This window comes from Ylistrum balloti, unplaced genomic scaffold (genome assembly GCF_031769215.1).
Source record: "Ylistrum balloti isolate Yb309-2 unplaced genomic scaffold, AGI_CSIRO_Ybal_v1 Utg371108, whole genome shotgun sequence".
NCBI classification, from domain to species: domain Eukaryota; kingdom Metazoa; phylum Mollusca; class Bivalvia; order Pectinida; family Pectinidae; genus Ylistrum; species Ylistrum balloti.
In genome coordinates, this window is record NW_026782609.1 from 81,454 (window position 1) to 109,024 (window position 27,571).

General features: G+C 35.9%; 1 protein-coding gene across 3 annotated transcripts in view; it reads right to left on the minus strand.

Annotated features, from left to right (window-relative positions):
- Positions 1–1,145: 1,145 nt before the first annotated feature.
- The window catches only part of LOC132560760 (cAMP-dependent protein kinase regulatory subunit), a 106,108-nt gene continuing 79,682 nt past the window's right edge, over positions 1,146–27,571 (minus strand). Inside the window, exons 3-12 of one of the 3 annotated variants that reach the window (XR_009554670.1) lie at positions 24,063–24,154; positions 23,247–23,308; positions 20,504–20,550; positions 15,310–15,408; positions 15,074–15,133; positions 10,984–11,044; positions 7,620–7,741; positions 6,964–7,045; positions 4,200–5,587; positions 1,146–4,154 (exon numbers count right to left, since the gene is read on the minus strand). Coding sequence is in view for 1 of the 3 variants with exons in the window: in XM_060225437.1 (XP_060081420.1) it covers positions 5,415–5,587; positions 6,964–7,045; positions 7,620–7,741; positions 10,984–11,044; positions 15,074–15,133; positions 15,310–15,408; positions 20,504–20,550; positions 23,247–23,308; positions 24,063–24,154 (798 nt within the window). In the remaining 2 variants the exon portion in view is untranslated. Of the gene's footprint in view, positions 5,588–6,963; positions 7,046–7,619; positions 7,742–10,983; positions 11,045–15,073; positions 15,134–15,309; positions 15,409–20,503; positions 20,551–23,246; positions 23,309–24,062; positions 24,155–27,571 lie in introns of all 3 variants that reach the window. The other 2 variants (XR_009554671.1, XM_060225437.1) reach the window with 2 other exon arrangements.

A 27,571-nucleotide genomic window follows, 5' to 3' on the forward strand; every position in this document is an offset into this window, starting at 1 on the left:
TTATCAACACTAGGATATCTCATCACTTCCATGTGACATCATTATCAACACCAGGATATCTCATCACTTCCATGTGACATCATTACAGGTCATTATCAACACCAGGATATCTCATCACTTCCATGTGACATCATCATCAACACCAGGATATCTCATCACTTCCATGTGATGTCATTATCAACACCAGGATATCTCATCACTTCCATGTGACATCATTATCAACACCAGGATATCTCATCACTTCCATGTGATGTCATTATCAACACCAGGATAACTCATCACTTCCATGTGATGTCATTATCAACACCAGGATATCTCATCACTTCCATGTGATGTCATTATCAACACCAGGATATCTCATCACTTCCATGTGATGTTATTATCAACACCAGGATATCTCATCACTTCCATGTGACATCATTACAGGTCATTATCAACACTAGGATATCTCATCACTTCCATGTGACATCATTATCAACACCAGGATATCTCATCACTTCCATGTGACATCATTATCAACACTAGGATATCTCATCACTTCCATGTGATGTCATTATCAACACCAGGATAACTCATCACTTCCATGTGATGTCATTATCAACACCAGGATAACTCATCACTTCCATGTGACGTCATCATCAACACCAGGATATCTCATCACTTCCATGTGATGTTATTATCAACACTAGGATATCTCATCACTTCCATGTGACATCATTTTCAACACCAGGATATCTCATCACTTCCATGTGATGTCATTATCAACACCAGGATATCTCATCACTTCCATGTGACGTCATCATCAACACCAGGATATCTCATCACTTCCATGTGATGTTATTATCAACACCAGGATATCTCATCACTTCCATGTGACATCATTATCAACACCAGGATATCTCATCACTTCCATATGACATCGTTACAGGTTATGGATGTCGCATGGCTTATCTAGTAGCATGTAAAAATATTAGTTTAGTCACATTTCACATTGCTATAAGGTAAAATAACCCAGTTAAAATAATTTGTCAGGTTTTTATGCCTCAAAAGAGGCCAAGTCACAGTGGTCCCAATGTGAAAGGTTAATTCAATATCATGATGATATAATTATCTAATGAAATCGAAAGAAATCACAACCAAGTGGACAATTTAGACATTTTTTTTATTTCATAAAACATTTTTTTTTTTTTTACATATGAACAACAAAAAATGAAAAGATTTCTACAAGCGAACCTCCATTTCATCATTGTTCATATTGCTATATAATGACATTTTTTTGTATATATATTAGTATCTTACATTTGAAATAATTATATTATATCTGTACACACTATTACACACTGCTATTGTAGCTTTTTTTTACATGAGAAATTTTTTACATAAATAGTTCTACTAAATTATATTAGACTAAAACTTCTGGCCATATTACAACAACATACACAAGTTGTAAGAATGTAGAACAGGGTTGACAGGTGTATTGTTTCACCTCTTGGCAGTGACTGTATGGTTCCCTATCTGATGATTCTGAAGAATCCTCAAGTTTCAGAATCAATGTATCATCTCTTTAAAGTATCCAACATTTATTTTGCTAATTGATTGTTTAACTCTGTAGCAGATCCATCACACATCTTACATTTAACTACATTGATTTGCTTTGTATTTGCCCTACCACCACAAAATGTATCTAGGCTTTTAAATCATCTAGATAGTTATAATATCATCGCAGATAGACTTGTTTTTTTTTTTTTGCCCCTACCACCACAAAATGTATTTGTGCTTTTAAATCTTTAAATCATGTAAATAGTTACGATATTATCTTTCTGATAGGAGTTGGTGGATTTCCTTGAAGCTGAAAATCAACATAATTAGTGCTTGTCTATGGCTGCAGAAACTACAGTGTAACACATAACAATAAGAGATCCACCTGACTACCTGTGGTTTGTGACTCTATCATTATGGCAGCATTCCAGTTCTCTGCACCTGGAGATCATGACAACACGTGCCTGATAAAACAACCACAAAGTACTGTTTATGTCCAATAACAAAAAAAAAAAACAGATATGACCGATTGATCTTGACCATAAATTGCTATAGAAACAGACCAATTACAAGGCAATAAAAACGCTGCTGATTATTAAACACAACGTTACATCAGAAATACATTTGTTTTTGTAGGACTGTCAACTGCCGTCATGGTTTTTTTATAACTCTACAAAGCAATTACATCAAACATTTGTTTTCCTTACAAAATCGATACACATTTTATTAAAACATCACAAATATTTCCAATCACTCAGATTTCAGATTCAAGGAAATTTAGAGGATAACCTCTGCTATGCTTCTTAAGTGTACAGATCTTTCTACTGACTGAACAAATACAATGCTAAATAGGATATTTATCTGCCTGATCAATTCATTACCTACAACTGGGTGAGATTGGATATTATTTCAGACAAGGGCTGAACAACATAATCCCACCCAGTCACAAGGTTGGGATAGTACACTAAGCCCAGAATGAAACCATCATCAAACAGGTACATGACAATGGGTTATTTCATTGCACCTCACAAGTGGACAAAAATTCAACTCCCCTATAATTTGTAACTGTGTAGTCTTGGAAAAAGACATCTTGACTGCACATGCTAACAGTTAACATTACATGTGTATAGTTCTCACTAATTACTTTCACAAAAAAAAAAATCTCAAATGCAAGTTGTTCATTGTTTTAGCAAAAGGAAGAATACACTATAGTGTTGTGTAGTTGGTAGACTGAGATCTAGCACTGGGTAAATTGAAGATCCCTGTGTGGGGTTCTCCATTATCTAGTATCAGGCCCCATAAAACTGTTTATTGTACTTCCAATACATATGAGAACAAGTGCACTTCAATCAACACCTGTACATATAGTTAATACACAGTAAATTCACAAAAATAGTTCTTATCTTTACTATGATATGCTCGAATGAACAAACAATGACCTAAATGTTGCTAAAGAAATTGAATTAGCAGATAATTGAAATTACAGAATGGAATTTAAAATTGGTGATGTGCTTCTAACTGTTGAGCGATGTGATAAGTTCTGGATATCTACCAAAAAAGTCACTGGCCAGCCAGTCACCTATAGAGTAATCAGCAGTAGAATGAATTGATATACAGTCCCGCAACGGAGATCATCAACTACTTATTGGAAAATAAATATATTGTTGTTTAACTACAACGACAGAGCGCAAACAACAGTGTGTTTCTACCTACATACAACAATCCTAAATACATCTATATAATGATACAGACATACAAACAGCCTCCTTTGCACATCAGCTGCTCACAAAAAAACTCTCCTCTGCCAAATTTGTTTAAGCATTAACCATAATATACATATTTTATCACGACTTGTGTCTAATCAATACCAACGATAGGTTGTGTGAATTGGCAATTTGTCCTAACTCCAGTATAATGCACTAGTGTATACATATATGTTAACGTTGAAAGTATTATGTCACAGTGTAATAACAGATCCACATTGTATCTACAATATCCTTTGTATGTAAAATCTCAGTGTATTTCCAGTGTGTTTTAACACTATATCTAAATGTATTGGTGTATTTGTACTTCGAGTGTTTCAAAGTCAATCATTTATGTATTTAGACGGTATTAGTGAAATTCAATCACAGTGCACTATAAATTTGTATCCAAAATATCAGTGTCTCTCTTACCTAATGTATTTTAATTGCTGTATATCATCCCCTTTATTACGTATCTTTATGGACAGAACACAGTTGGATCCCCAGTCCATTCATCCTTGGAACCATGGACTTCCTAACTTTCGGTAAACAAACTTACCTACTCAGATTCCTGGATTTCCCATAACTGAATCCCCTGACCTCCCATCAATGAATCCCCGCAATTCCCATAACTGAATCCCCTGACCTCCCATCAATGAATCCCCAGAATTCCAATCACTGAATCCCCTGACCTCCCATCTCTGAATCCCCTGACCTCCCATCACTGTATCCCCTGACCTCTCATCTCTGAATCCCTGACCTCCCATCTCTGAATCCCAGACCTCCCATCTCTGAATCCCTGACCTCCCATCACTGTATCCCCTGACCTCCCATCTCTGAATCCCTGAACTTCCAATAGCTGTATCCCCTGACCTCCCATCACTGTATCCCCTGACCTCCCATCTCTGAATCCCTGACCTCCCATCTCTGAATCCCTGAACTTCCCATAGCTGTATCCCCTGACCTCCCATCACTAAATCCCTGAACTTCCAATAGCTGTATCCCCTGTTCTCCCATCACTAAATCCCCGAACTTCCCATAGCTGTATCCCCTGACCTCCCATCACTAAATCCCTGAACTTCCCATAGCTGTATCCCCTGACCTCCCATCACTGAATCCCTGAACTTCAAATAGCTGTATCCCCTGACCTCCCATCTCTGAATCCCTGAACTTCCCATAGCTGTATCCCCTGACCTCCCATCACTGAATCCCTGAACTTCAAATAGCTGTATCCCCTGACCTCCCATCACTGAATCCCTGAACTTCCCATAACTGAATCCCCTGATCTCTCATCAATGAATCCCTGAACTTCCCATAGCAGTATCCCCTGACCTCCCATCACTGTATTCCCTTACCTCCTATCATTGAATACCCAACTTCCCATCACTGAAACCCTGCACTTCCCACCACTGGAACTACAGACCTCCAAACTTAGGTAGACACTATAATCAACTGAACCATCTGGTTAAGGATGTTAAATACAGCCATTAGACAGTGTTGTATACATAAGTACACAATGTATTCATACAGTGTAACCTAATACATTCATGGATAAAACTTACACTTTAGAGTATTTGTTGTATCAGCACTTTACAGTATACAATTCTGAGATCAGCAGTTTCCATGGTGAGAGAATGTTTTATGTGGCCTCCAGATAAAGGATAACTTATAAATAATAACAACCCTACTGCCCTCTTGAAGCACAAGAAACATTTTGCTGCAAAACTGTTAGTCAGAGAACAAGAAAAGCCACCATCAATTTAACCCACTTGTAAGAATTCATCTCGCAACAACATGTTATCACAAACACAAGTTCCTGGCAGCACGGTGAGACAATAAGACAAGTGATACTACCCATCTCTTACCAACAATCAGTACCACATGTTTATAAATCAGCTATTAGGAAAATATTTCTATTATCATTATTTCCAATTTCTGACTCAATTTTGCCATAAATCTGTCTTTGTGAGGCAATGATAGATTTCCAGATGATGATACTGAGGTGTTTGACGTCTGCAGCTCCAATCCTGCATCTGCTACCCAACATTGTGGTTACAGTCTGGTGGTTTTTATTTTAACATTTTTTTTTGTTTTTTTTTTTTGTCAATATTGGTAAACAGATAGTAGGCTAGTTCACACTGACAAGGACACAAAACTGTTGTATTGTGATACATTTCTCTTGAGGAGGTCTGAACATGGTCCTAACACACGCTCAAATCGTGTGCGGTCAAGCTTGACACATTTAAGCTTTCCTCGTGCCACAACGGTAGCAGCACGTGGTCTGTCCAGCAGCAAAGCAATCTCACCTGTGAACAAAAAGTTTTATACTTATTTTCAGTAAGAAAAAAAAATTAAAATTATTTATTGATTGAGAAGTTGAGCAGATAAATCATCAAACACCACAGCTACATTTTCATTTATTTCATGAAACAGACTCAATAGATATGAAGGAAATAAGTTTCACTTTGACTTTCAAAATGATAGTGGACATATTAGATATAAAGTTAACTGCAAAATAACAAGATATGATGCAATGTGTCTGACTGTAGAGATGAGGTTAATCAAAACCGGCTGGATACGATTTTTTATGTCAAAAGTGTTACGCCACACGTTTGGTCAGCTGATAATGCCTAGAAATCCAAATCTACATGATATTCTGACAAATGTCTTACTATTAAACATTGAAAAGACACAAAAATAAATAACATATTTCATGACAAAATGTTTAATATCTTAAGTGATCCAAAACTGACCCTTGACCTCTGATCCAATGCATACTTGCAACAGCACAAAACTATGTTAAACCTCTGGTTAGTCTGAATAAACAGGTAGTATGAACACATAATAATTTTTTTTAAACAGTTGGCCCGCATCGCTCAAAGAGTTTCAAATATGACAAACAATTTCTGATATAACTTCCCAATTGGGCCTCACTCTTGTGGTCAAACACAGGTCAGATTCTTCCGTTACCCCTATTGGTCCCACCCCTCCCATTTCACCTATTGGGCCCAGGGGGCTGGGGTGCACTGTTTATATAGAACAGTCCGTTCCTATAAGTGGAGTAAGATTTTTAAAGAACTTCCAAAATTCTCTTTTTGGGCCCCTCCCCTAAGGGCCCTCGGGTCTGAGAACCAATCCTTATACAAACTTTGTTCCCCTTTTATCGAAGCATACTTCTGAAGAAATTTAGAAGATATCTCATTATTCCTAATAGAGGAGTAGTATTTCAAGGAATTTGCTCTATTTTCCCAATAGGACCCATCCTCCCACCGTTAGGGAACAGAATCCAATGTCTATACACAACTGATAACACTTCACCCAAGAATACTTCAGACTAAATTTGGAAAATATTTATTCATTCCTACAAGAGTAGTAGGATTTTAAAACTTCTCCTTTAGGGCCCATCCTGCAGGATATCCAGCTGTACCCCATGAATGGCGGGATATCTTGTGGCTTCTGATCTACGTTAACTTTCTAGATATAAGCATATCACATCACTATCCGCAATTCCTCAAACTAAAATGTATATCTGGTAGAAACCAAGATGGCATTCACCTGTGACCAGTATCATCATTTCATGTGATATTTCTGTCTACTTTGAGGTGGTTTTACAATGAACATTACATGGCAATCTTTGGCCTATCTCTATCAGTTGTTATACTACTTTATAAGATCTTCATACCGAAATAATCTGACTGTGCCAGTCGGCCAACTTCTACCGCCTCCTCATTCTCTGCTCTCCGCTGAAGCACAGCTGCTTGGCCCTGAAACATCAGTATAAAACATTGAGACCATGATTGTACTGAAATTGTCCTGGTATTCCAGTTAACTTCATCATTCTAAGAACAGGGTATAATAACATAGTTCTCACTGACTTGGAGGTACAACATAATAAACAAATTCTACCCAGCTCTATATGTCTCTAGGTTATTAATTACAACTATACGTTGGTAGGGATAGGGTATCAATAAATCTGAAGTGTTCTGTTGGTATAAATAAGATTATAAGTATTGAGGAGGGTTTCGACAAAATCAGAGTGTAACCTGACTGTGAAAATGACTTTATAGGTGTAAAATAGATTAAGTTGTTATATAAGTAATCTGATGTTTTGAAGTTGTTTCATAGGGTACAAACACAATGTGAGAGCTTCAAGGCAAAACACAAAAGTGACTTTAAAATAAAAACATTCAAAAAATAAAGAAGATATATCAAGATGTGCATGCAAGTGAATTCCACAACAGAATGTGGGCTGGAGCAAGCTTGATACATGAATTTCTCAGCACAAGGGAGGTAACTCGTCTTTGATCAAGTACAGGGGAGATAACTAGGACAGCTTACCTCTGTTATAATGAAGAAGTCTTCACCAGGTTCTCCCTGTCTAACTATTTCCTGGCCATCCTCAAACTCTACAGGCTCCAGTGAATCTGCCACCGTCAGACGCTCCCATTTGTCTAGGTTTTCTGCATCAAAAATAGGAGTAAATTAGGTATCAAAGTGTAATGAGTTATGATAAAGCTTGGTAGATCTGATCATGTATAATGTAAACATAAAGCATGGTGGAGTTGTTACAAAATTCAAAATGATTTTCCTTAGTTTATAGTTGCATAAGTACAGACAAAATCAACTCTACCTGTCCTTTTTCCCGAAAAAATGTCTTACAAAGAAATCTAAAGAAACCCTCGGTGAAAATTGTATCTGACGAAATAAGGATGCACTTAATCCTATTAAGAATGGCCCAAGTAGTTTAATCTGGCTGTTTATAATGAAACAGATTTTGTTCAATCTAGAAATCATAGTTTTGTAGAAGATGAATTCAGTTTGTCACTGTAGTTCTAGAGTATCATAGGTGAGTTCAGTTTGTCACTGTAGTTCTAGAGTATCAAAGGTGAGTTCAGTTTGTCACTGTAGTTCTAGAGTATCAAAGGTGAGTTCAGTTTGTCACTGTAGTTCTAGTGTATCATAGGTGTGTTCAGTTTGTCACTGTAGTTCTAGAGCATCATAGGTGAGTTCAGTTTGTCACTGTAGTTCTAGAGTGTCATAGGTGAGTTCAGTTTGTCACTGTAGTTCTAGAGTGTCATAGGTGAGTTCAGTTTGTCACTGTAGTTCTAGAGTATCAAAGGTGAGTTCAGTTTGTCACTGTAGTTCTAGTGTATCAAAGGTGAGTTCAGTTTGTCACTGTAGTTCTAGAGCATTATAGGTGAGTTCAGTTTGTCACTGTAGTTCTAGAGTATCAAAGGTGAGTTCAGTTTGTCACTGTAGTTCTAGAGCATCAAAGGTGAGTTCAGTTTGTCACTGTAGTTCTAGAGCATCATAGGTGAGTTCAGTTTGTCACTGTAGTTCTAGAGTATCAAAGGTGAGTTCAGTTTGTCACTGTAGTTCTAGAGCATCATAGGTGAGTTCAGTTTGTCACTGTAGTTCTAGAGTATCATAGGTGAGTTCAGTTTGTCACTGTAGTTCTAGAGTATCAAAGGTGAGTTCAGTTTGTCACTGTAGTTCTAGAGCATCATAGGTGAGTTCAGTTTGTCACTGTAGTTCTAGAGTATCATAGGTGGGCTAGAGTATCATAGATACATTGGGCCAAGTAGGTCTCTGTCATGATAAAGCTGACATCACTGACTGTAACAAGGCTCTGTAGGGCCAAGTTAAGTCTGTCATGATAAAGCTGACATCACTGACTGTAACAAGGCTCTGTAGGGCCAAGTTAAGTCTGTCATGATAAAGCTGACATCACTGACTGTAACAAGGCTCTGTAGGGCCAAGTTAAGTCTGTCATGATAAAGCTGACATCACTGACTGTAACAAGGCTCTGTAGGGCCAAGTTAAGTCTGTCATGATAAAGCTGACATCACTGACTGTAACAAGGCTCTGTAGGGCCAAGTTAAGTCTGTCATGATAAACCTGACATCACTGACTGTAACAAGGCTCTGTAGGGCCAAGTAGTTCTCTGTCATGATAAAGCTGCCATCACTGACTGTAACAAGGCTCTGTAGGGCCTAGTAGTTCTCTGTCATGATAAAGCTGACATCACTGACTGTAACAAGGCTCTGTAGGGCCAAGTTAAGTCTGTCATGATAAAGCTGACATCACTGACTGTAGCAAGGCTGTAGGGCCAAGTTAAGTCTGTCATGATAAAGCTGACATCACTGACTGTAACAAGGCTCTGTAGGGCATAGTTAAGTCTGTAATGGTAAAGCTGACATCACTGACTGTAACAAGGCTCTGTAGGGCCAAGTTAAGTCTGTCATGATAAAGCTGACATCACTGACTGTAACAAGGCTCTGTAGGGCCAAGTTAAATCTGTCATGATAAAGCTGCCATCACTGACTGTAACAAGGCTCTGTAGGGCCTAGTAGTTCTCTGTCATGATAAAGCTGACATCACTGACTGTAACAAGGCTCTGTAGGGCCTAGTAGTTCTCTGTCATGATAAAGCTGACATCACTGACTGTAACAAGGCTCTGTAGGGCCAAGTTAAGTCTGTCATGATAAAGCTGACATCACTGACTGTAACAAGTCTGTAGGGCCAAGTTAAGTCTGTCATGATAAAGCTGACATCACTGACTGTAACAAGGCTCTGTAGGGCATAGTTAAGTCTGTAATGGTAAAGCTGACATCACTGACTGTAACAAGGCTCTGTAGGGCCAAGTTAAGTCTGTCATGATAAAGCTGACATCACTGACTGTAACAAGGCTCTGTAGGACCGAGTTAAGTCTGTCATGATAAAGCTGCCATCACTGACTGTAACAAGGCTCTGTAGGGCCGAGTTAAGTCTGTCATGATAAAGCTGACATCAACCAGCAAGATAAGAAGACACACTTTAATGCTAATGTATTGATTAAACTTTCAGTTAGGTGATTTCAGGTGTGATACAGAAACAGCCTTTCCTCACTCGCTCTTAAATCACATCATTAGCTATCTGTAGACACACTATTTCTCAAAGGTGGTTCAATACAGGTCCACCAATCTCCCTTGTTCTCAATCAACCCTGATGGATAAATGCTCTTTGCCAGCTAAAAAATTCACTGATCAAAGAAATTTTTCACCTGTCTCTGTAGTACATCACACTATGACCAAGTTTCTGAGGATAATTGATATCTAAAAACGAACATCATATGATAGGCTTACACAAGGATTGCTTCCTAAACATGAATGTGCATTTTGTTTTAGGTGGTCAAAGAGACTGATATAGTGAAAAGTTGGCATGAAAAAGTGTAGAGTGGAAGTAATGAAAAAACTGCCAGTGGATGGTGCTAGTAGCCTCTTCCTTCCAAATGGCTTTATACATGTGTTTAGGAGAAATCATCGTTTTTTTTTATGTTTCTTGTTTAGGTAGACTAGACACAGACTAGGAAATGATCCCTGTCACCTGGTTCAGTAATCAGACATAACAGGTATATGTAGATAATATCTGATGGCTTTCTGTTGATCATTATATATTTCACAAGATAAGACTATCAATATTTGGCAACAGTGCAAAGTTCACATGAAAACATTAATATATTGTTTTAAGTGAAGTACGTCTATGATATCAAAACAGTTTTATACTGTTATGTATAATTTCATATTCCTTACAATCTGCTGTACAAGTCACTTGACTTGAATTCGGCATGTCACCTTTGACTTTGCAACAGGACATTGATTTAGGGTCATTCTAACTCTGACAAACATGTCCTAAAAATGATTGACATTTAACTGATACTTACCTAAAATAGAGACTTTGCTAAGGAATTCATCATACATCTTCCTCTTCCTTATTGTACTTCCCTGAAAATATAAACATTACTAGCTAATCAGAAATCTGCAGGATTGTGAAAATTTAAATGTCATGTACGACCTGTCACTTAACCTTTTAGACCACATGTCTGAACTTCACTTTGACCATCAAGTTTTAGTTCTTACCTTTACAACTGTAAAAATTATCTCTAGTCTGCCCAGTTACATAATTACTTTACTGGACCATTATATGCAGATAAGTAAAACAGGAGAACATGTTTTAGATGAACAACAAGCTTCAGTCTCTAAAATCGAGAAATCTTCAGAAACCAACTATTTTTGCCAGTGATCATGTAATTAATGTAACTTAATGCCTCAAATCAGCTGTTAAATGATGCAGCAATATTGTACAGACTTCTATAAAAGGTTTACCTCTGTATCGAATTGTTTATTCTCTTGAGACTCTAAATAATATCAGATAATCAACCTGTCTAGGTGTGAGATTGAGCTCTTCAATTAAACAATTTTTTTTTCTTCTACCACAATAGAAATTGGTGTGACAAGGCATAAAGTGCAATCTAGAGCTTTCCTATGTACTGGGTCTTCAGCAAAGTTCTAGATGAGATAGAATACAGGTTGCCATATTTAGACACAATAAAGTGTAAGAAAGTACAACCGTCACGAAACATATCTATCCAAAACGATTTGCCATAATCTAAGTTTTTCCTTCTCAATCTAAAAAAAAGCAGTCTGTATATTCAATATGAATATATCTTTCAACTATAAATGAATTTCAGCAAAACCATAATGTGTATTTGGGATACCTTTAAATTTAACAACATACTTATTTTTTCAGGTCAGTGTGACTGTATGATCATCTACCTGTACAGAATGAATGTATGATCATCTACCTGTACAGAAGGTATGATCATCTACCGGTACAGAATGTATAATCATCTACCTGTACAGAATGTATGATCATCTACCTGTACAGAATGAATGTATGATCATCTACCTGTACAGAATGTATGATCATCTACCTGTACAGAATGAATGTATGATCATCTACCTGTACAGAAGGTATGATCATCTACCTGTACAGAATGTATGATCATCTACCTGTACAGAATGTATGATCATCTACCTGTACAGAATGAATGTATGATCATCTACCTGTACAGAATGTATGATCATCTACCGGTACAGAATGTATGATCATCTACCTGTACAGAATGAATGTATGATCATCTACCTGTACAGAATGTATGATCATCTACCTGTACAGAATGTATGATCATCTACCTGTACAGAATGTATGATCATCTACCTGTACAGAATGAATGTATGATCATCTACCTGTACAGAATGTATGATCATCTACCTCTACAGAATGAATGTATGATCATCTACCTGTACAGAAGGTATGATCATCTACCTGTACAGAATGTATGATCATCTACCTGTACAGAATGTATGATCATCTACCTGTACAGAATGAATGTATGATCATCTACCTGTACTACAGAATGTATGATCATCTACCTGTACAGAATGTATGATCATCTACCTGTACAGAATGTATGATCATCTACCTGTACAGAATGTATGATCATCTACCTGTACAGAATGTATGATCATCTACCTGTACAGAATGTATGATCATCTACCTGTACAGAATGAATGTATGATCATCTACCTGTACAGAATGAATGTATGATCATCTACCTGTACAGAATGTATGATCATCTACCTGTACAAAATGTATGATCATCTACCTGTACAGAATGAATGTATGATCATCTACCTGTACAGAATGTATGATCATCTACCTGTACAGAATCTGAGATAGAATAAGATAACTGTACCATAGTAACAAAGAGGGAAGTTAAGGACTGAAATGTAGGGCTGACACTCAGGCGAAACAAAAACACCGAAATGAACCAAAATACAAATGTTTACATGCAGGCAGACTGTTTTATGATGATAGAATATTCCCCTGGTTCCATTTAACTTTGATCATGGTTCACTAAAACACTGGCATCAACTTCAGACAAATCTACTTAAGCTGGTAAATTTCTAACCTGAATTAAATTCAAACAGACTGATTAAGGAAAGAAAGACACCCATTTACTAATCGAGAACCTATCAATTCCAATATTTTAAAACTGGAAACCTGAATTACAATACAACAGTGCTTTTGTGGCCAGACATTTTGGCTTCAAATTAACGTCTTACATCCCAGATTCTCAACGAGACATGACATGTATTTCAAATGAAATCCTGCATACACAGGTTTTTGCTACACAGGCTATTTCTTTAGTACAGTAGTGTAATACAATCCAAACACCAAGATCTATCATTTAAGTGTGGAGTAACAACACTAAGGTGGTTTGTTTTGTTTTGTACAGTGTGGAGTAACAACACTAAGGTGGTTTGTTTTGTTTTGTACAGTGTGGAGTAACAACACTAAGGTGGTTTGTTTTGTACAGTGTGGAGTAACAACACTAAGGTGGTTTGTTTTGTTTTGTACAGTGTGGAGTAACAACACTAAGGTGGTTTGTTTTGTTTTGTACAGTGTGGAGTAACAACACTAAGGTGGTTTGTTTTGTTTTGTACAGTGTGGAGTAACAACACTAAGGTGGTTTGTTTTGTTTTGTACAGTGTGGAGTAACAACACTAAGGTGGTTTGTTTTGTTTTGTACAGTGTGGAGTAACAACACTAAGGTGGTTTGTTTTGTTTTGTACAGTGTGGAGTAACAACACTAAGGTGGTTTGTTTTGTTTTGTACAGTGTGGAGTAACAACACTAAGGTGGTTTGTTTTGTTTTGTACAGTGTGGAGTAACAACACTAAGGTGGTTTGTTTTGTTTTGTACAGTGTGGAGTAACAACACTAAGGTGGTTTGTTTTGTTTTGTACAGTGTGGAGTAACAACACTAAGGTGGTTTGTTTTGTTTTGTACAGTGTGGAGTAACAACACTAAGGTGGTTTGTTTTGTTTTGTACAGTGTGGAGTAACAACACTAAGGTGGTTTGTTTTGTTTTGTACAGTGTGGAGTAACAATACTAAGGTGGTTTGTTTTGTTTTGTACAGTGTGGAGTAACAATACTAAGGTGGTTTGTTTTGTTTTGTACAGTGTGGAGTAACAATACTAAGGTGGTTTGTTTTGTTTTGTACAGTGTGGAGTAACAACACTAAGGTGGTTTGTTTTGTTTTGTACAGTGTGGAGTAACAACACTAAGGTGGTTTGTTTTGTTTTGTACAGTGTGGAGTAACAACACTAAGGTGGTTTGTTTTGTTTTGTACAGTGTGGAGTAACAACACTAAGGTGGTTTGTTTTGTTTTGTACAGTGTGGAGTTAACAACACTAAGGTGGTTTGTTTTGTACAGTGTGGAGTAACAACACTAAGGTGGTTTGTTTTGTTTTGTACAGTGTTGAGTAACAACACTAAGGTGGTTTGTTTTGTTTTGTACAGTGTGGAGTAACAACACTAAGGTGGTTTGTTTTGTTTTGTACAGTGTGGAGTAACAACACTAAGGTGGTTTGTTTTGTTTTGTACAGTGTGGAGTAACAACACTAAGGTGGTTTGTTTTGTTTTGTACAGTGTGGAGTAACAACACTAAGGTGGTTTGTTTTGTTTTGTACAGTGTGGAGTAACAACACTAAGGTGGTTTGTTTTGTACAGTGTGGAGTAACAACACTAAGGTGGTTTGTTTTGTTTTGTACAGTGTGGAGTAACAACACTAAGGTGGTTTGTTTTGTTTTGTACAGTGTGGAGTAACAACACTAAGGTGGTTTGTTTTGTTTTGTACAGTGTGGAGTAACAACACTAAGGTGGTTTGTTTTGTTTTGTACAGTGTGGAGTAACAACACTAAGGTTGTTTGTTTTGTACAGTGTGGAGTAACAACACTAAGGTGGTTTGTTTTGTTTTGTACAGTGTGGAGTAACAACACTAAGGTGGTTTGTTTTGTTTGTTGTAAGTCTGTATCACATCTGTATGATATCCCTGAATCCATCACTCAAGGTGTTGTGTGTAAAAGGATCTAACAACATTGGCTTGTATCTCAGAAATATACTTACCATAAGAATTCTTCTATAACTGTCTCTGTCTATCCCCCAAAGTTTCACATCTCCTTTAGCCTGGGTCATAAAAAAACATATTTAGCTATTGTGCATCAACATATGATTTTTCACAATCATCTAAACATCTTTCCATCTTTTCACTTGCGTAATTTATATGAAGATGACATTTTAAATGCAGCTTATGATAAGAATGAGCTATAATGTACATGTAGATCTGTGACCAGTCCCCTTACCTTGACTGTAGCAGCTCTAGGTGTTCCATATATCAGTGCCAATTCTCCAAAACTTCCACCTTCACCTATTGTAGTGACATGTTCATTGTTAACAAAAATCTGGAAAGAAATCAATGTTAAATATTTAAGAAAAGGCAAGTGATATTCATTTTTATATAAACATCTAAAATATGACACTTTTGATATCATTTTCTAACTAGAACTGTCGCCTAGATGGCTGACCAATACCCCCTGCACACTGCAACGAGTCAATGGATAAATTAAAGTGTTATTCTGAGAGTAATTGACATATTCTGCATGTGCCTGCATTTCTGGAAATCAGAAGGGGTGGAATACATGTTGTTCATGATCAAGAGAGTCTTGCAATACTTACATCTTTATTGAAGTAATATTTTCCACTGAAGGGCCACAGAGACAAAAAAATGTCTGCCGTTATGTTCTTGATCTACACTAAACACTCATGTTTGTCATCGCAACGAAACCTATTTTATAATGTTTGGCATCCCCTAATAACCCTATATATCAAATTTGGTCAAAATTGGACAATATCTAAATTTTGACCAATCAGAGGCCAGGATTGTGTTTCCGCAGTAACAGTTTGGGAAACGTCTAATATTTCCAATTATTGGCCTTACTGAATTACATCTTTTTACTAAGTCTGAATACAATCCATCAAATAACTGAGGAGTTACTTGTTTATAGTGACCAGTTACCATGGCAACCAAAATTTTCAAAAAAAGAAAGGGGCATGCATATCTACACATGATCCTTAATATTCCTGTAAAGTTTCATCAAAATCGGTTCACAGGTTTAGGAGGGGTTAGCCGGACAAAATGTGTCTACAGACAGACGGACGGACGGCTAGACGCCTAGACAGACAGACGGACGGACAGACGGACAACCTGATTCCAGTATACCCCCCCCCCCTCTAACTTCGTTGCGGGGGGGTATAAATACTGACTCTTTCAATGGAAGGCAACAGATACGGGTTATGCTCCACCAATTGGACAAAATTTAAGTATGTAAAATAACAAAGGGCAATAAGAGAGTTATGATTCTTGTGCACTGCCCTTCTGCTCATTGAGACCTCTCTACCTCGAAAGTTTCATGTTAGTACCTCTTATAGAGTAAAGATCCTGAAAAACATTTAATAATGAAAAACAATAAAGGGCAATAACTCCTAAATTATGCAAAAAAGAGTGATGGTTCTTGTGCTGTATACTTTTCCTTATTGAGATCTATCTACTTATGAAGTTTCATGAGAATACCTCTTATAATTTTAGTGTAATGCAGCTAATGCTCCGGACAAAATTTAAGTTTGAAATATAACAAAGGAAATTAACTCCTGAATTATGCAAAAAAAGAGTGATGGTTCTGGTGCACTGCACTTCTTGTTGAGATCTATCTACCTATGAGGTTTTGTGTTAATATCTCTTATAAATTACTGTTCTGCTCCAGACAAAATTATGAGGGACAGACAGATGGATGGACCGACACACGAACAGATGGATGGATGTATGCATGGATGGACAGAATGACAGACAGATAGAGGGACAAAGTGGTGACTACATGCTTTGGAGAGCATAAAAAATCAAACATACTTGGTGAAGGCAGACTGCTAGATGTTGAGGAACAGTAGTGGGGAACACTGTAATTAGGTGTCAGACAGATTGGTCAGACAGATTGGTCATCCATTTGGCCATTCCCAATTCATCTGATCCTTGATCAATTACTTGACCTTATCTGATTTACCAAACTATCAGTTGCAAGTTGGGATATGTCCACTACACTAAACAAATAATGTAGGTCTGTAAATCTGTATTGTCAGGGAACTCATTAATGGATAAAACATAACATGGTGTCATTCTCAAGACCACCATCAGATTGCCTAATAGCTTTTCTTTTTTTTTTACATGTGTCAGATTTGCACCTATTAATGTTTCCAAAATGTTTACTTGTGCCAGATCTGTCAAGTTCTATCTTTGTACAAACTTTATTCTTAGTCAGATCTGCCTACTCATATTTCCTATCTTTTACCAGTAACAGATCTGCCTACTCATATTTCCTATCTTTTACCAGTAACAGATCTGCCTACTCATATTTCCTATCTTTTACCAGTAACAGATCTGTCTACTAGTATTCTCTATATTTTACATATATCATATCTACCTAGTTGTGTTCCCTATATTTTACCTGTATCATATCTACCTAGTTGTGTTCCCTATATTTTACCTGTATCATATCTACCTAGTTGTGTTCCCTATATTTTACCTGTATCATATCTACCTAGTTGTGTTCCCTATATTTTACCTGTATCATATCTACCTAGTTGTGTTCCCTATATTTTACCTGTATCAGATCTGCCTCCTTGTATTCTCTATGTTTTACCTGTATCAGATCTGCCTACTTGTATTCTCTATATTTTACCTGTATCAGATCTGCCTACTTGTATTCTCTATATTTTACCTGTAACAGATCTGCCTCCTTGTATTCTCTATATTTTACCTGTAACAGATCTGCCTACTAGTATTCTCTATATTTTACATATATCATATCTACCTAGTTGTGTTCCCTATATTTTACCTGTATCAGATCTGCCTCCTTGTATTCTCTATATTTTACCTGTATCAGATCTGCCTACTTGTATTCTCTATATTTTACCTGTATCAGATCTGCCTACTTGTATTCTCTATATTTTACCTGTAACAGATCTGCCTCCTTGTATTCTCTATATTTTACCTGTATCAGATCTGCCTACTTGTATTCTCTATATTTTACCTGTAACAGATCTGCCTCCTTGTATTCTCTATATTTTACCTGTATCAGATCTGCCTACTTGTATTCTCTATATTTTACCTGTAACAGATCTGCCTACTTGTATTCTCTATATTTTACCTGTATCAGATCTGCCTACTTGTATCCCTATATTTTACCTGTAACAGATCTGCCTCCTTGTATTCTCTATATTTTACCTGTATCAGATCTGCCTCCTTGTATTCTCTATATTTTACCTGTATCAGATCTGCCTACTTGTATTCTCTATATTTTACCTGTATCAGATCTGTCTACTTGTATATTCTATATTTCACCCATGTGAACAGTGTAAATCTGACTTTCCACTTATAGTAAATGTGACTTTCTGCCAACAGTAAATGTGACCTTTAAGCAATAAATATATTGGTATTTTAACAGACAGGAAATTGACTTTCCACCTACAGTAAATAGTAGTCTTTGGCAGCACACTGAATTTGACCCTTTTCACAACAGAAACATGAGAAATTAGTTTAATTTACTCCAGATAAAGAGACAAGGACAATCTGTCAAAACCTGATATAAAGTAATATGAAAAAAGATGTAGCAGACTGAAGATTGTAAATGTCTATCATTATAGAAACTATGGAGACTTTTTGATGTTATATGGTCTAATTGAATTCTGACTAGTGTAGCAAGCCTGTAGGAGCTCTTAGAAGTGGACAACTAATCAGCTGTCATGCTGATGCTATTATCTTACCTCCTGGCAACAACTTGAGATCTCACTAATACGACAGTAGGATGTTAGGCATATATACCAACTTCAGCTAAGAAGGAAATTGGGAAAAATTGCCAAAAAACTATGAGGAAAGTGACACACGGAAATCCTATTTCTACAAAGTTTTGTCTTGATAATCTGCCTATGGTTCCTGTAGTGCTGTCGGTTATCCATATATAGTAACATAATTACAGAGCCTAGAGTTGAGATGCAATCGAACAGTGATGGCACTAAAACAGCCTTCCATCACACTCATTAGACACAGCTGACAATGTTAAAGCTGATAGGGATTAGATGATGACACACTAAAGACAACACTACTAACACAGATATAAACAGCTGAAAAGGGGACATTACTCCTACGTAACCTCAGTTAAAGGATATACCCCAAACTGTTGTAATTAACATGCATTCTAATTGATGTCAGCATGTTTTATGTTATACAAGGGATCTTAATTGGATCTTGGTTTCTATAATGGAATGATTTTAACAGACTTAGAGATTCATCTTTCCTTTTTTATCCTTTGACAAGTGAATTAAGTGTGTTAAGTGTATTAAGTGAATCCAACGGCAGCTGCTGTATCCAGGGAGATATATCAAATGTAAGAAGATCCCTAGGTGTAATCACAACATGCAGATGTCAAAAATAAAATCACAATCTGTCAACTGTCTTGTTCCTAAATCAGCCTCAAATCAAAACATACATCAGCTGATAGAATAATTACACAAGAAAAATTAATCTTTTTTAGAGAATATGATATCAAATTTCAATGATCAAATCAACATAAGTATAAAATAACACATGCTAAACTAAGGAGAAAAGGAAGGCTTGGTTATTGAATCGATAAAGAGTCCTCAAACACTTTTGGAATAATAACAAAAACAAACTTCAACTGTCACAGTAGAAGTTTCTACCTCAACCTTATGAATATGGAATTGGCCAATGCTGACATGTCAGTGAGAATTAATTCAATGTAAATACCTGTACTAAGTCAATTTCATGGTTTATCAAATGAAATTGGCTGATGCAGTTTTTTACAAACACTATTCAAACTTGAATTTTTTTCTAACCTAGATTTTTTGTTTTATATAAAATGGTTTCTGAATTCAGTTCCAATCAAACTTTAATAAGTAGCTGTTTCTCCCAAATCAGGACACCAGTGGGGGTTGCACATGTTCTGAATTGGACAAGAATGCTCATCCCTCTATATGTTTCAGATGTTGCCAAGTTATTGTAGGTATAAACAACTATTTTCTTCATATTTGTTTATATTTTTTGCCATTCCACAATTTTTCAATTGTTTATCTTCTGTCAAAAAGTTTTCTTTCTGAGGTATTCTATTTCAACAAGAACAATAAACTGTTAACACTATAAAACAGTTGTACAACACAAGGTCTTTAACTACAACAAAACAATACTACAATTATGTATACAACAGTAAAACAGCACCCTAACACTACTATGTATACAACAGTTGTACAACACAAGGTCTTTAACTGCAACACAACAATACTACAATTATGTATACAACAGTAAAACAGCACCCTAACACTACTATGTATACAACAGTTGTACAACACAAGGTCTTTAACTGCAACACAACAATACTACAATGTTGTACTTTTTAGACGACATGCTAGTAACCGGAGGTTAATTATACTTACATCAACTTCTCCCTGGTCTATCACATAGAAGTTATCTCCATCATCACCTGTGAAATACATTGCCATCAGTCGTGCCAAATCACACTATACAAGGTATTTATCTATATTTTAAAAAGACAATCCTACAATTTGTGTACCTCAACCCAAGATGTTTAGACACTACCAACCTAAAATCAGTAAATATTGTCACGTCTATTTATGATCATATCTACATATTTTGAGAGAAAAATTGTTAATCAGATTTACAGATTGTCAGTACATTATAGCTAATCTATACAGATATATAGTGGATTGCCAGTATGAAACTATTTTAATCAGATTTACAGACTGTCAGTACATTATAGCTAAGCTATAAAGATAAATAGTGGATTGTCAGTATGAAACTATTTTAATCAGATTTACAGACTGTCAGTACATTATAGCTAAGCTATAAAGATATATAGTGGATTGTCAATTCGAACTATTTTAATCAGATTTACAGATTGTCAGTACATTATAGCTAAGCTATACAGATATATAGTGGATTGCCAGTATGAAACTATTTTAATCAGATTTACAGACTGTCCGTACATTATAGCTAAGCTATAGATGTATAGTGGATTGTCAATTCGAACTATTTTAATCAGATTTACAGACTGTCAGTACATTATAGCTAATCTATACAGATATATAGTGGATTGTCAATTCGAACTATTTTAATCAGATTTACAGATTGTCAGTACATTATAGCTAAGCTATACAGATATATAGTGGATTGCCAGTATGAAACTATTTTAATCAGATTTACAGAATGTCAGTACATTATAGCTAATCTATACAGATATATAGTGGATTGTCAATTCGAACTATTTTAATCAGATTTACAGATTGTCAGTACATTATAGCTAAGCTATACAGATATATAGTGGATTGCCAGTATGAAACTATTTTAATCAGATTTACAGACTGTCCGTACATTATAGCTAAGCTATAGATGTATAGTGGATTGTCAATTCGAACTATTTTAATCAGATTTACAGATTGTCAGTACACTATAGCTAAGCTATAGATGTATAGTGGATTGTCAATTCGAACTATTTTAATCAGATTTACAGACTGTCAGTACATTATAGCTAAGCTATAGATGTATAGTGGATTGTCAATTCGAACTATTTTAATCAGATTTACAGATTGTCAGTACACTATAGCTAATCTATAGATGTATAGTGGATTGTCAATTCGAACTATTTTAATCAGATTTACAGACTGTCAGTACATTATAGCTAAGCTATAGATGTATAGTGGATTGTCAATTCGAACTATTTTAATCAGATTTACAGACTGTCAGTACATTATAGCTAAGCTATAGATGTATAGTGGATTGTCAATACGAACTATTTTAATCAGATTTACAGACTGTCCGTACACTATAGCTAATCTATAGATGTATAGTGGATTGTCAATTCGAACTATTTTAATCAGATTTACAGACTGTCAGTACATTATAGCTAAGCTATAGATGTATAGTGGATTGTCAATTCGAACTATTTTAATCAGATTTACAGACTGTCAGTACATTATAGCTAAGCTATAGATGTATAGTGGATTGTCAATTCGAACTATTTTAATCAGATTTACAGACTGTCAGTACATTATAGCTAAGCTATAGATGTATAGTGGATTGTCAATTCGAACTATTTTAATCAGATTTACAGACTGTCAGTACATTATAGCTAAGCTATAAAGATAAATAGTGGATTGTCAGTATGAAACTATTTTAATCAGATTTACAGACTGTCAGTACATTATAGATAATCTATAGATGTATAGTGGATTGTCAGTATGAAACTATTTTAATCAGATGAAGGGCGTAGTATTTAATCACAACAGGCGAAGAGACTTGGTTCATCAATTTATTGTCGACCGGTTTCGCCCCTTTATTGGGCTTCTTCAGGACAACATAATAGCAATTTTGGGTACCTAAAGTACATAAAATGAGGGGACTTCTTCAATTATTCAATTATGACGTATGCTCAAGCGGTATCTCCATCTTCATTCTTCCTTCAATCACCCTGCATACTTCCAGGTATCCAGACGAAGAGGGTAAGGAATCCAACCAACCACCTAACGAATTATACCCGGTGTTGGCTCTACTACCCTCTTTATTTAAATCAGATTTACAGACTGTCAGTACATTATAGCTAAGCTATACAGATATATAGTGGATTGCCAGTATGAAACTATTTTAATCAGATTTTCAGTGTTTGACTACCCTGGTAAAACCTGAATCAGAAATTTGAAAGGACAATATTATTTCAACATTTCTCATCCCAACACCATAAAATGACTGAATGACTGATATATCCCAGACACATTCCATATTGGGTCTGCTGATTTTAACCAAAACAATCTCGACATTTCACATCAACAAGTCCCCAATCAAACTACACTATCCATACACCTAATGATGCCGAGTGTAAGGCCTATAAAAATATTAATTTGAAGATTGCTTTGCTTTAACAGTATTCAATTTGCTGAGTGAATTGAATACAGGCACATTTCTATCCTTCCTAATGATGAAATAAATCCAGCCTCATCAATGTCTACCCCTTCCTTGCATCCACTTTTCAACTGGAGTCTATTTGTTCTAAATAAATTGGTATGTTGCTATATATTTAGCGAGGGCCTGATTTAAGTAGTTTTACTGAGGAAAGACGTCATTCCTTTCCATTAGGAATGAGTGAGAGGTGACCTTACTACTCACCTTGTTGAATAATAACTTCCCCAGAATGCCGATGGACTGGAAACATGGCATCAAAAATATCACTGTAAAACGAAAGTGGGTATTAGTATGCTACAAAATCAATTCTATCACTTACAACATGATGTCACTGGTATTTATATTTTGGGAACGTCAGACTATATAGTTATATAAAATAGATTCAACAAAATTCTGAAATAACAAGACATCTGATCCAAAGGTAGGCCAGACTTGAAGTCATTAAGTCTCAAATTATTATATACTTTGACTTAAGTCCACAGAGAGTTCTATCATCCGATCAGACACCCAGGAGACCTGTATTGCTCAAGTGGACAGTTAAGCAACCTTGGAAAATCATTCATTTGTAATAACATGAAATTTTTTCCAACTGTTCAGCCAAGGGTACCGCCCACCATCTCCCCATCAATTCTCATTTTTTTTTTTTTTTTTTTACTTTCCTCTGACGCCTTCTACATTTTTACTATTTAGACCCTTGAGTATCACTGACAAGACCTACCATATGAAAAAGTTGTGTGATGCAAATTAATTCATTTTTGACACTACTATATTTAATTCATCACTCATTTGTATTAAAAGATGCTGTTCACTTACATATCTTTTGTACAATCTTTCACCACCAATTAAATTCACCCAGTTATGTTGAAGTAGAAATTTTACCAAAACTCACAGTGTGATTCTATACTAGTAGCATTATAAGCAACATTCTAGTTTATACATCTATATTTTTCCTTCATCAAGCTCATTATACAGCAGCATCACAATGAAATTCTGTATGTTGAGGGATAAGTTGCAGATTACCTTCGTTCATTATCATCTAGATGTGAAAAAAGGACGTTTCTGGCGATGGCTTTGGATAATGCTGCCATGGTTTTGTAATCCTTGGGTACAACCTGCAACAAACAAGAAATACATACAAGTTAGCGAGTTCTAGAATATGTCACCAAACATCTATATACTGTGGAACAAACATGCATCATGTAGTCATGTAAGTTGATCTGAAGGTGTCAGATTTGTATTTCCTGTCAAAATTGAGACTGTGTTTGATATACACAGGGCTCTCACACCCCATTTTGGGAATGGGGCCCGGGGCTCGGGGCCCTTCGAATTGGGAAAAATAGCAGTGTTTTCCTTAGAATTGGGAAAACTTAGGGTACCATTTTGCATTGAGAATGGGTCCGAATATCGGCCCCAAATCTGGCAGATCGAGGGCCCTGATACATATATATATATATATATATATATATAACATATTGACTATTCGCTTGTCCATACTGTTGCTATTACTTCATTGATCATATATATATTCCTATATATGTAGACATACAAAATCAACACAACAAAGAGACTATAGTTATGAGTAAACAGAGTCTTCATTAGATTGAACCATTTCATTAAATCAGAAGAATTACAGAAGGAAAATAACCGACGACAGCTTTGATGTTGGCAATTATTTCTGTAATACAAGAACTGTATTGGATGCCATACAGAATATCCACACATTACAAGCTCCAGTTTTTAGGTTCTATTCAAATTATTGGATGAATGTGATAATTAAAACATATATATAGAAAGAATTTCTTCTTCAAAGAACTCACCATCAAAGAAAAGTGTGAATCTGCATTAGAAAAGAATACTGACTTGATGTTTCAGTCCATATGCACTGATTACTATTGTGGAATTATGATATAGAGAAGCATTAAGAAGTAGAGCCGTGAAGAATGGTTCTGAAACATCTATAGAATCTTAAAGGTCAAATCCAGCACATGTTCAAACGTGTGAATAAGAGGACCTCAAAGACAAACTTTTGTAAGTTAAAAGCTACCTTGTTGACCCACTCCTTTTTGTATGTTATCAATGATAAAATGGTAACTACCTGGAGCATCACTAAAACAAATAGCAGAACGACACCATAATATCTGTCCTGTACTGTAAAGTTCTCAAAACCTGTCGAGACAGTCAGGAATTAAAAACAGGATAATCTCCCATCTACAGTTATGCAGACACCAATGTAAACACACAAATCTCCCTGGAGACTTATTGTCTATTGAACTTAATGATGGGTACAATTTTGGTTTATTGAAAAAGGAAGATCAACCTTACTTTATATTCTATATCCTCTTCAAATCTTTAAAAAGATAGAAGCTGAATATTTCGAGATGAAATGTCAAGTAGAGATGTTCAGAGTTAAACCAACAGGAATATTTACACAGTTTCAATAGAGATCTCTTGATTCCGGACACAAGATCACATATATTCTGCTTACTGAAATTCCAGTTTGTAGAAAATGAACTGTATTTGTTGTTGTTTTTCTTAGCAGTGCTTAAGTTCAGATGTCTGGAGAATTCTTAATAGATACTTTGTCAAGCGTCTGATGTTGAGACACAATATCAGTGTAGGAACCCAGACGGGTCATACAATGTCAAACCTTCTACTCAATTATGAGAAAAGACTAATTCCAATTTCTACTGATCTACATGAGACTTGTTGAGGTGTGAAATCAGGCGCTATTACCGACTAGGGAGCCATGTTAATGACCAATATCGCACAACAAGCCACACATTAATTCAACTGCTCTGTTATCAATCAGTTGCCTTTTAACTTTTTCTAGAAATGATAAGACTTAGGAGAAGTCTGATGAATATATTATTACATAGAGTTGAATCCTATCTAGCATCACAGTGACAGAAACCATCAGTAGTTTATTGTATAATCCTCTAACTCCTGCTCAATGCCGTCAACATCTATCCAATTAAGATAGATGGATTTACGCTGTCTATCTATCACTGGTCCCTCGTCAAAGGTGATATCCAATTAAACGTTTAGTATTCTAATGATGCCTGCTTACTAATGCCTGTTACTTACAGTACAGTAATCTCTATAAGGCTGACTTCAGAGCTGGCTGGCCCTCCCCTTCACATTTATATCCTGTCTCTATATCACAAGCCACACATTAACTACACTTATTTACTATCTCAATACCTATTTGCCTTAGTATCAAAGTACAGTTACCAAATCTGAATATACATGAAGCATATATTGTGAGTAGAAAGAATTGCTTTCAATAAACTTGATCATCAAACCAACATTTACAGGAAATTTGTACTAATTTGGCCCTGTCCAATCCATCACAAGGCCAATTTAGTTATACCCAATATGACACTCCATCCTAAGAACGTTTAAGGTTGAAATTAGTAACAAGAGATCCTAGAGGGATTGAGTACCCATCAATGTACTGCTTTTATTTATTCTTTGGAAGTTGTGAGTTTTTCCTTTTCTTCTCTCCTTAATTGTTCTTTTCAGCAATTTTGTTTTTCTGTCAGTCCAAAATTTGAGCATAAACAACAATGACAAACCTATATTTGTAAATGTTCAATGATCCATGAAATGTTTCACAAGAAATAGCGATAATAATTTTAACTTTCAGAATCCATGATAGCTGCATACGAGTTGACCCTACATTATAATATTCTGTAGTGAGTCTACAGTAGACTATTCTGTAGTGAGTCTACAGTACACTATTCTGTAGTAAGTCTACAGTACACTATTCAGTAGTGAATCTACAGTAGACTATTCTGTAGTGAGTCTATAGTACACTATTCTGTAGTGAGTCTACAGTACACTATTCTGTAGTGAGTCTACAGTACACTATTCAGTAGTGAATCTACAGTACACTATTCAGTAGTGAATCTACAGTACACTATTCTGTAGTAAGTCTACAGTACACTATTCTGTAAGAAGTCTACAGTACACTATTCTGTAGTGAGTCTACAGTACACTATTCTGTAGTGAGTCTATAGTACACTATTCTGTAGTGAGTCTACAGTACACTATTCTGTAGTGAGTCTACATTACACTATTCTGTAGTATGTCTACAGTAAACAGTCTAGAGTACACTATTCTGTAGTGAGTCTGCAGTACACTATTCTGTAGTGAGTCTACAGTACACTATTCTGTAGTGAGTCTACAGTACACTATTCTGTAAGAAGTCTACAGTACACTATTCTGTAGTATGTCTACAGTACACTATTCTGTAAGAAGTCTACAGTACACTATTCTGTAGTGAGTCTATAGTACACTATTCAGTAGTGAGTCTACAGTACACTATTCTGTAAGAAGTCTACAGTACACTATTCTGTAGTGAGTCTACAGTAAACTATTCTGAAGTGAGTCTATAGTACACTATTCTGTAGTGAGTCTACAGTACACTATTCAGTAGTGAATCTAAAGTAGACTATTCTGTAGTGAGTCTACAGTAAACTATTCTGAAGTGAGTCTACAGTACACTATTCTGTAGTGAATCTAAAGTA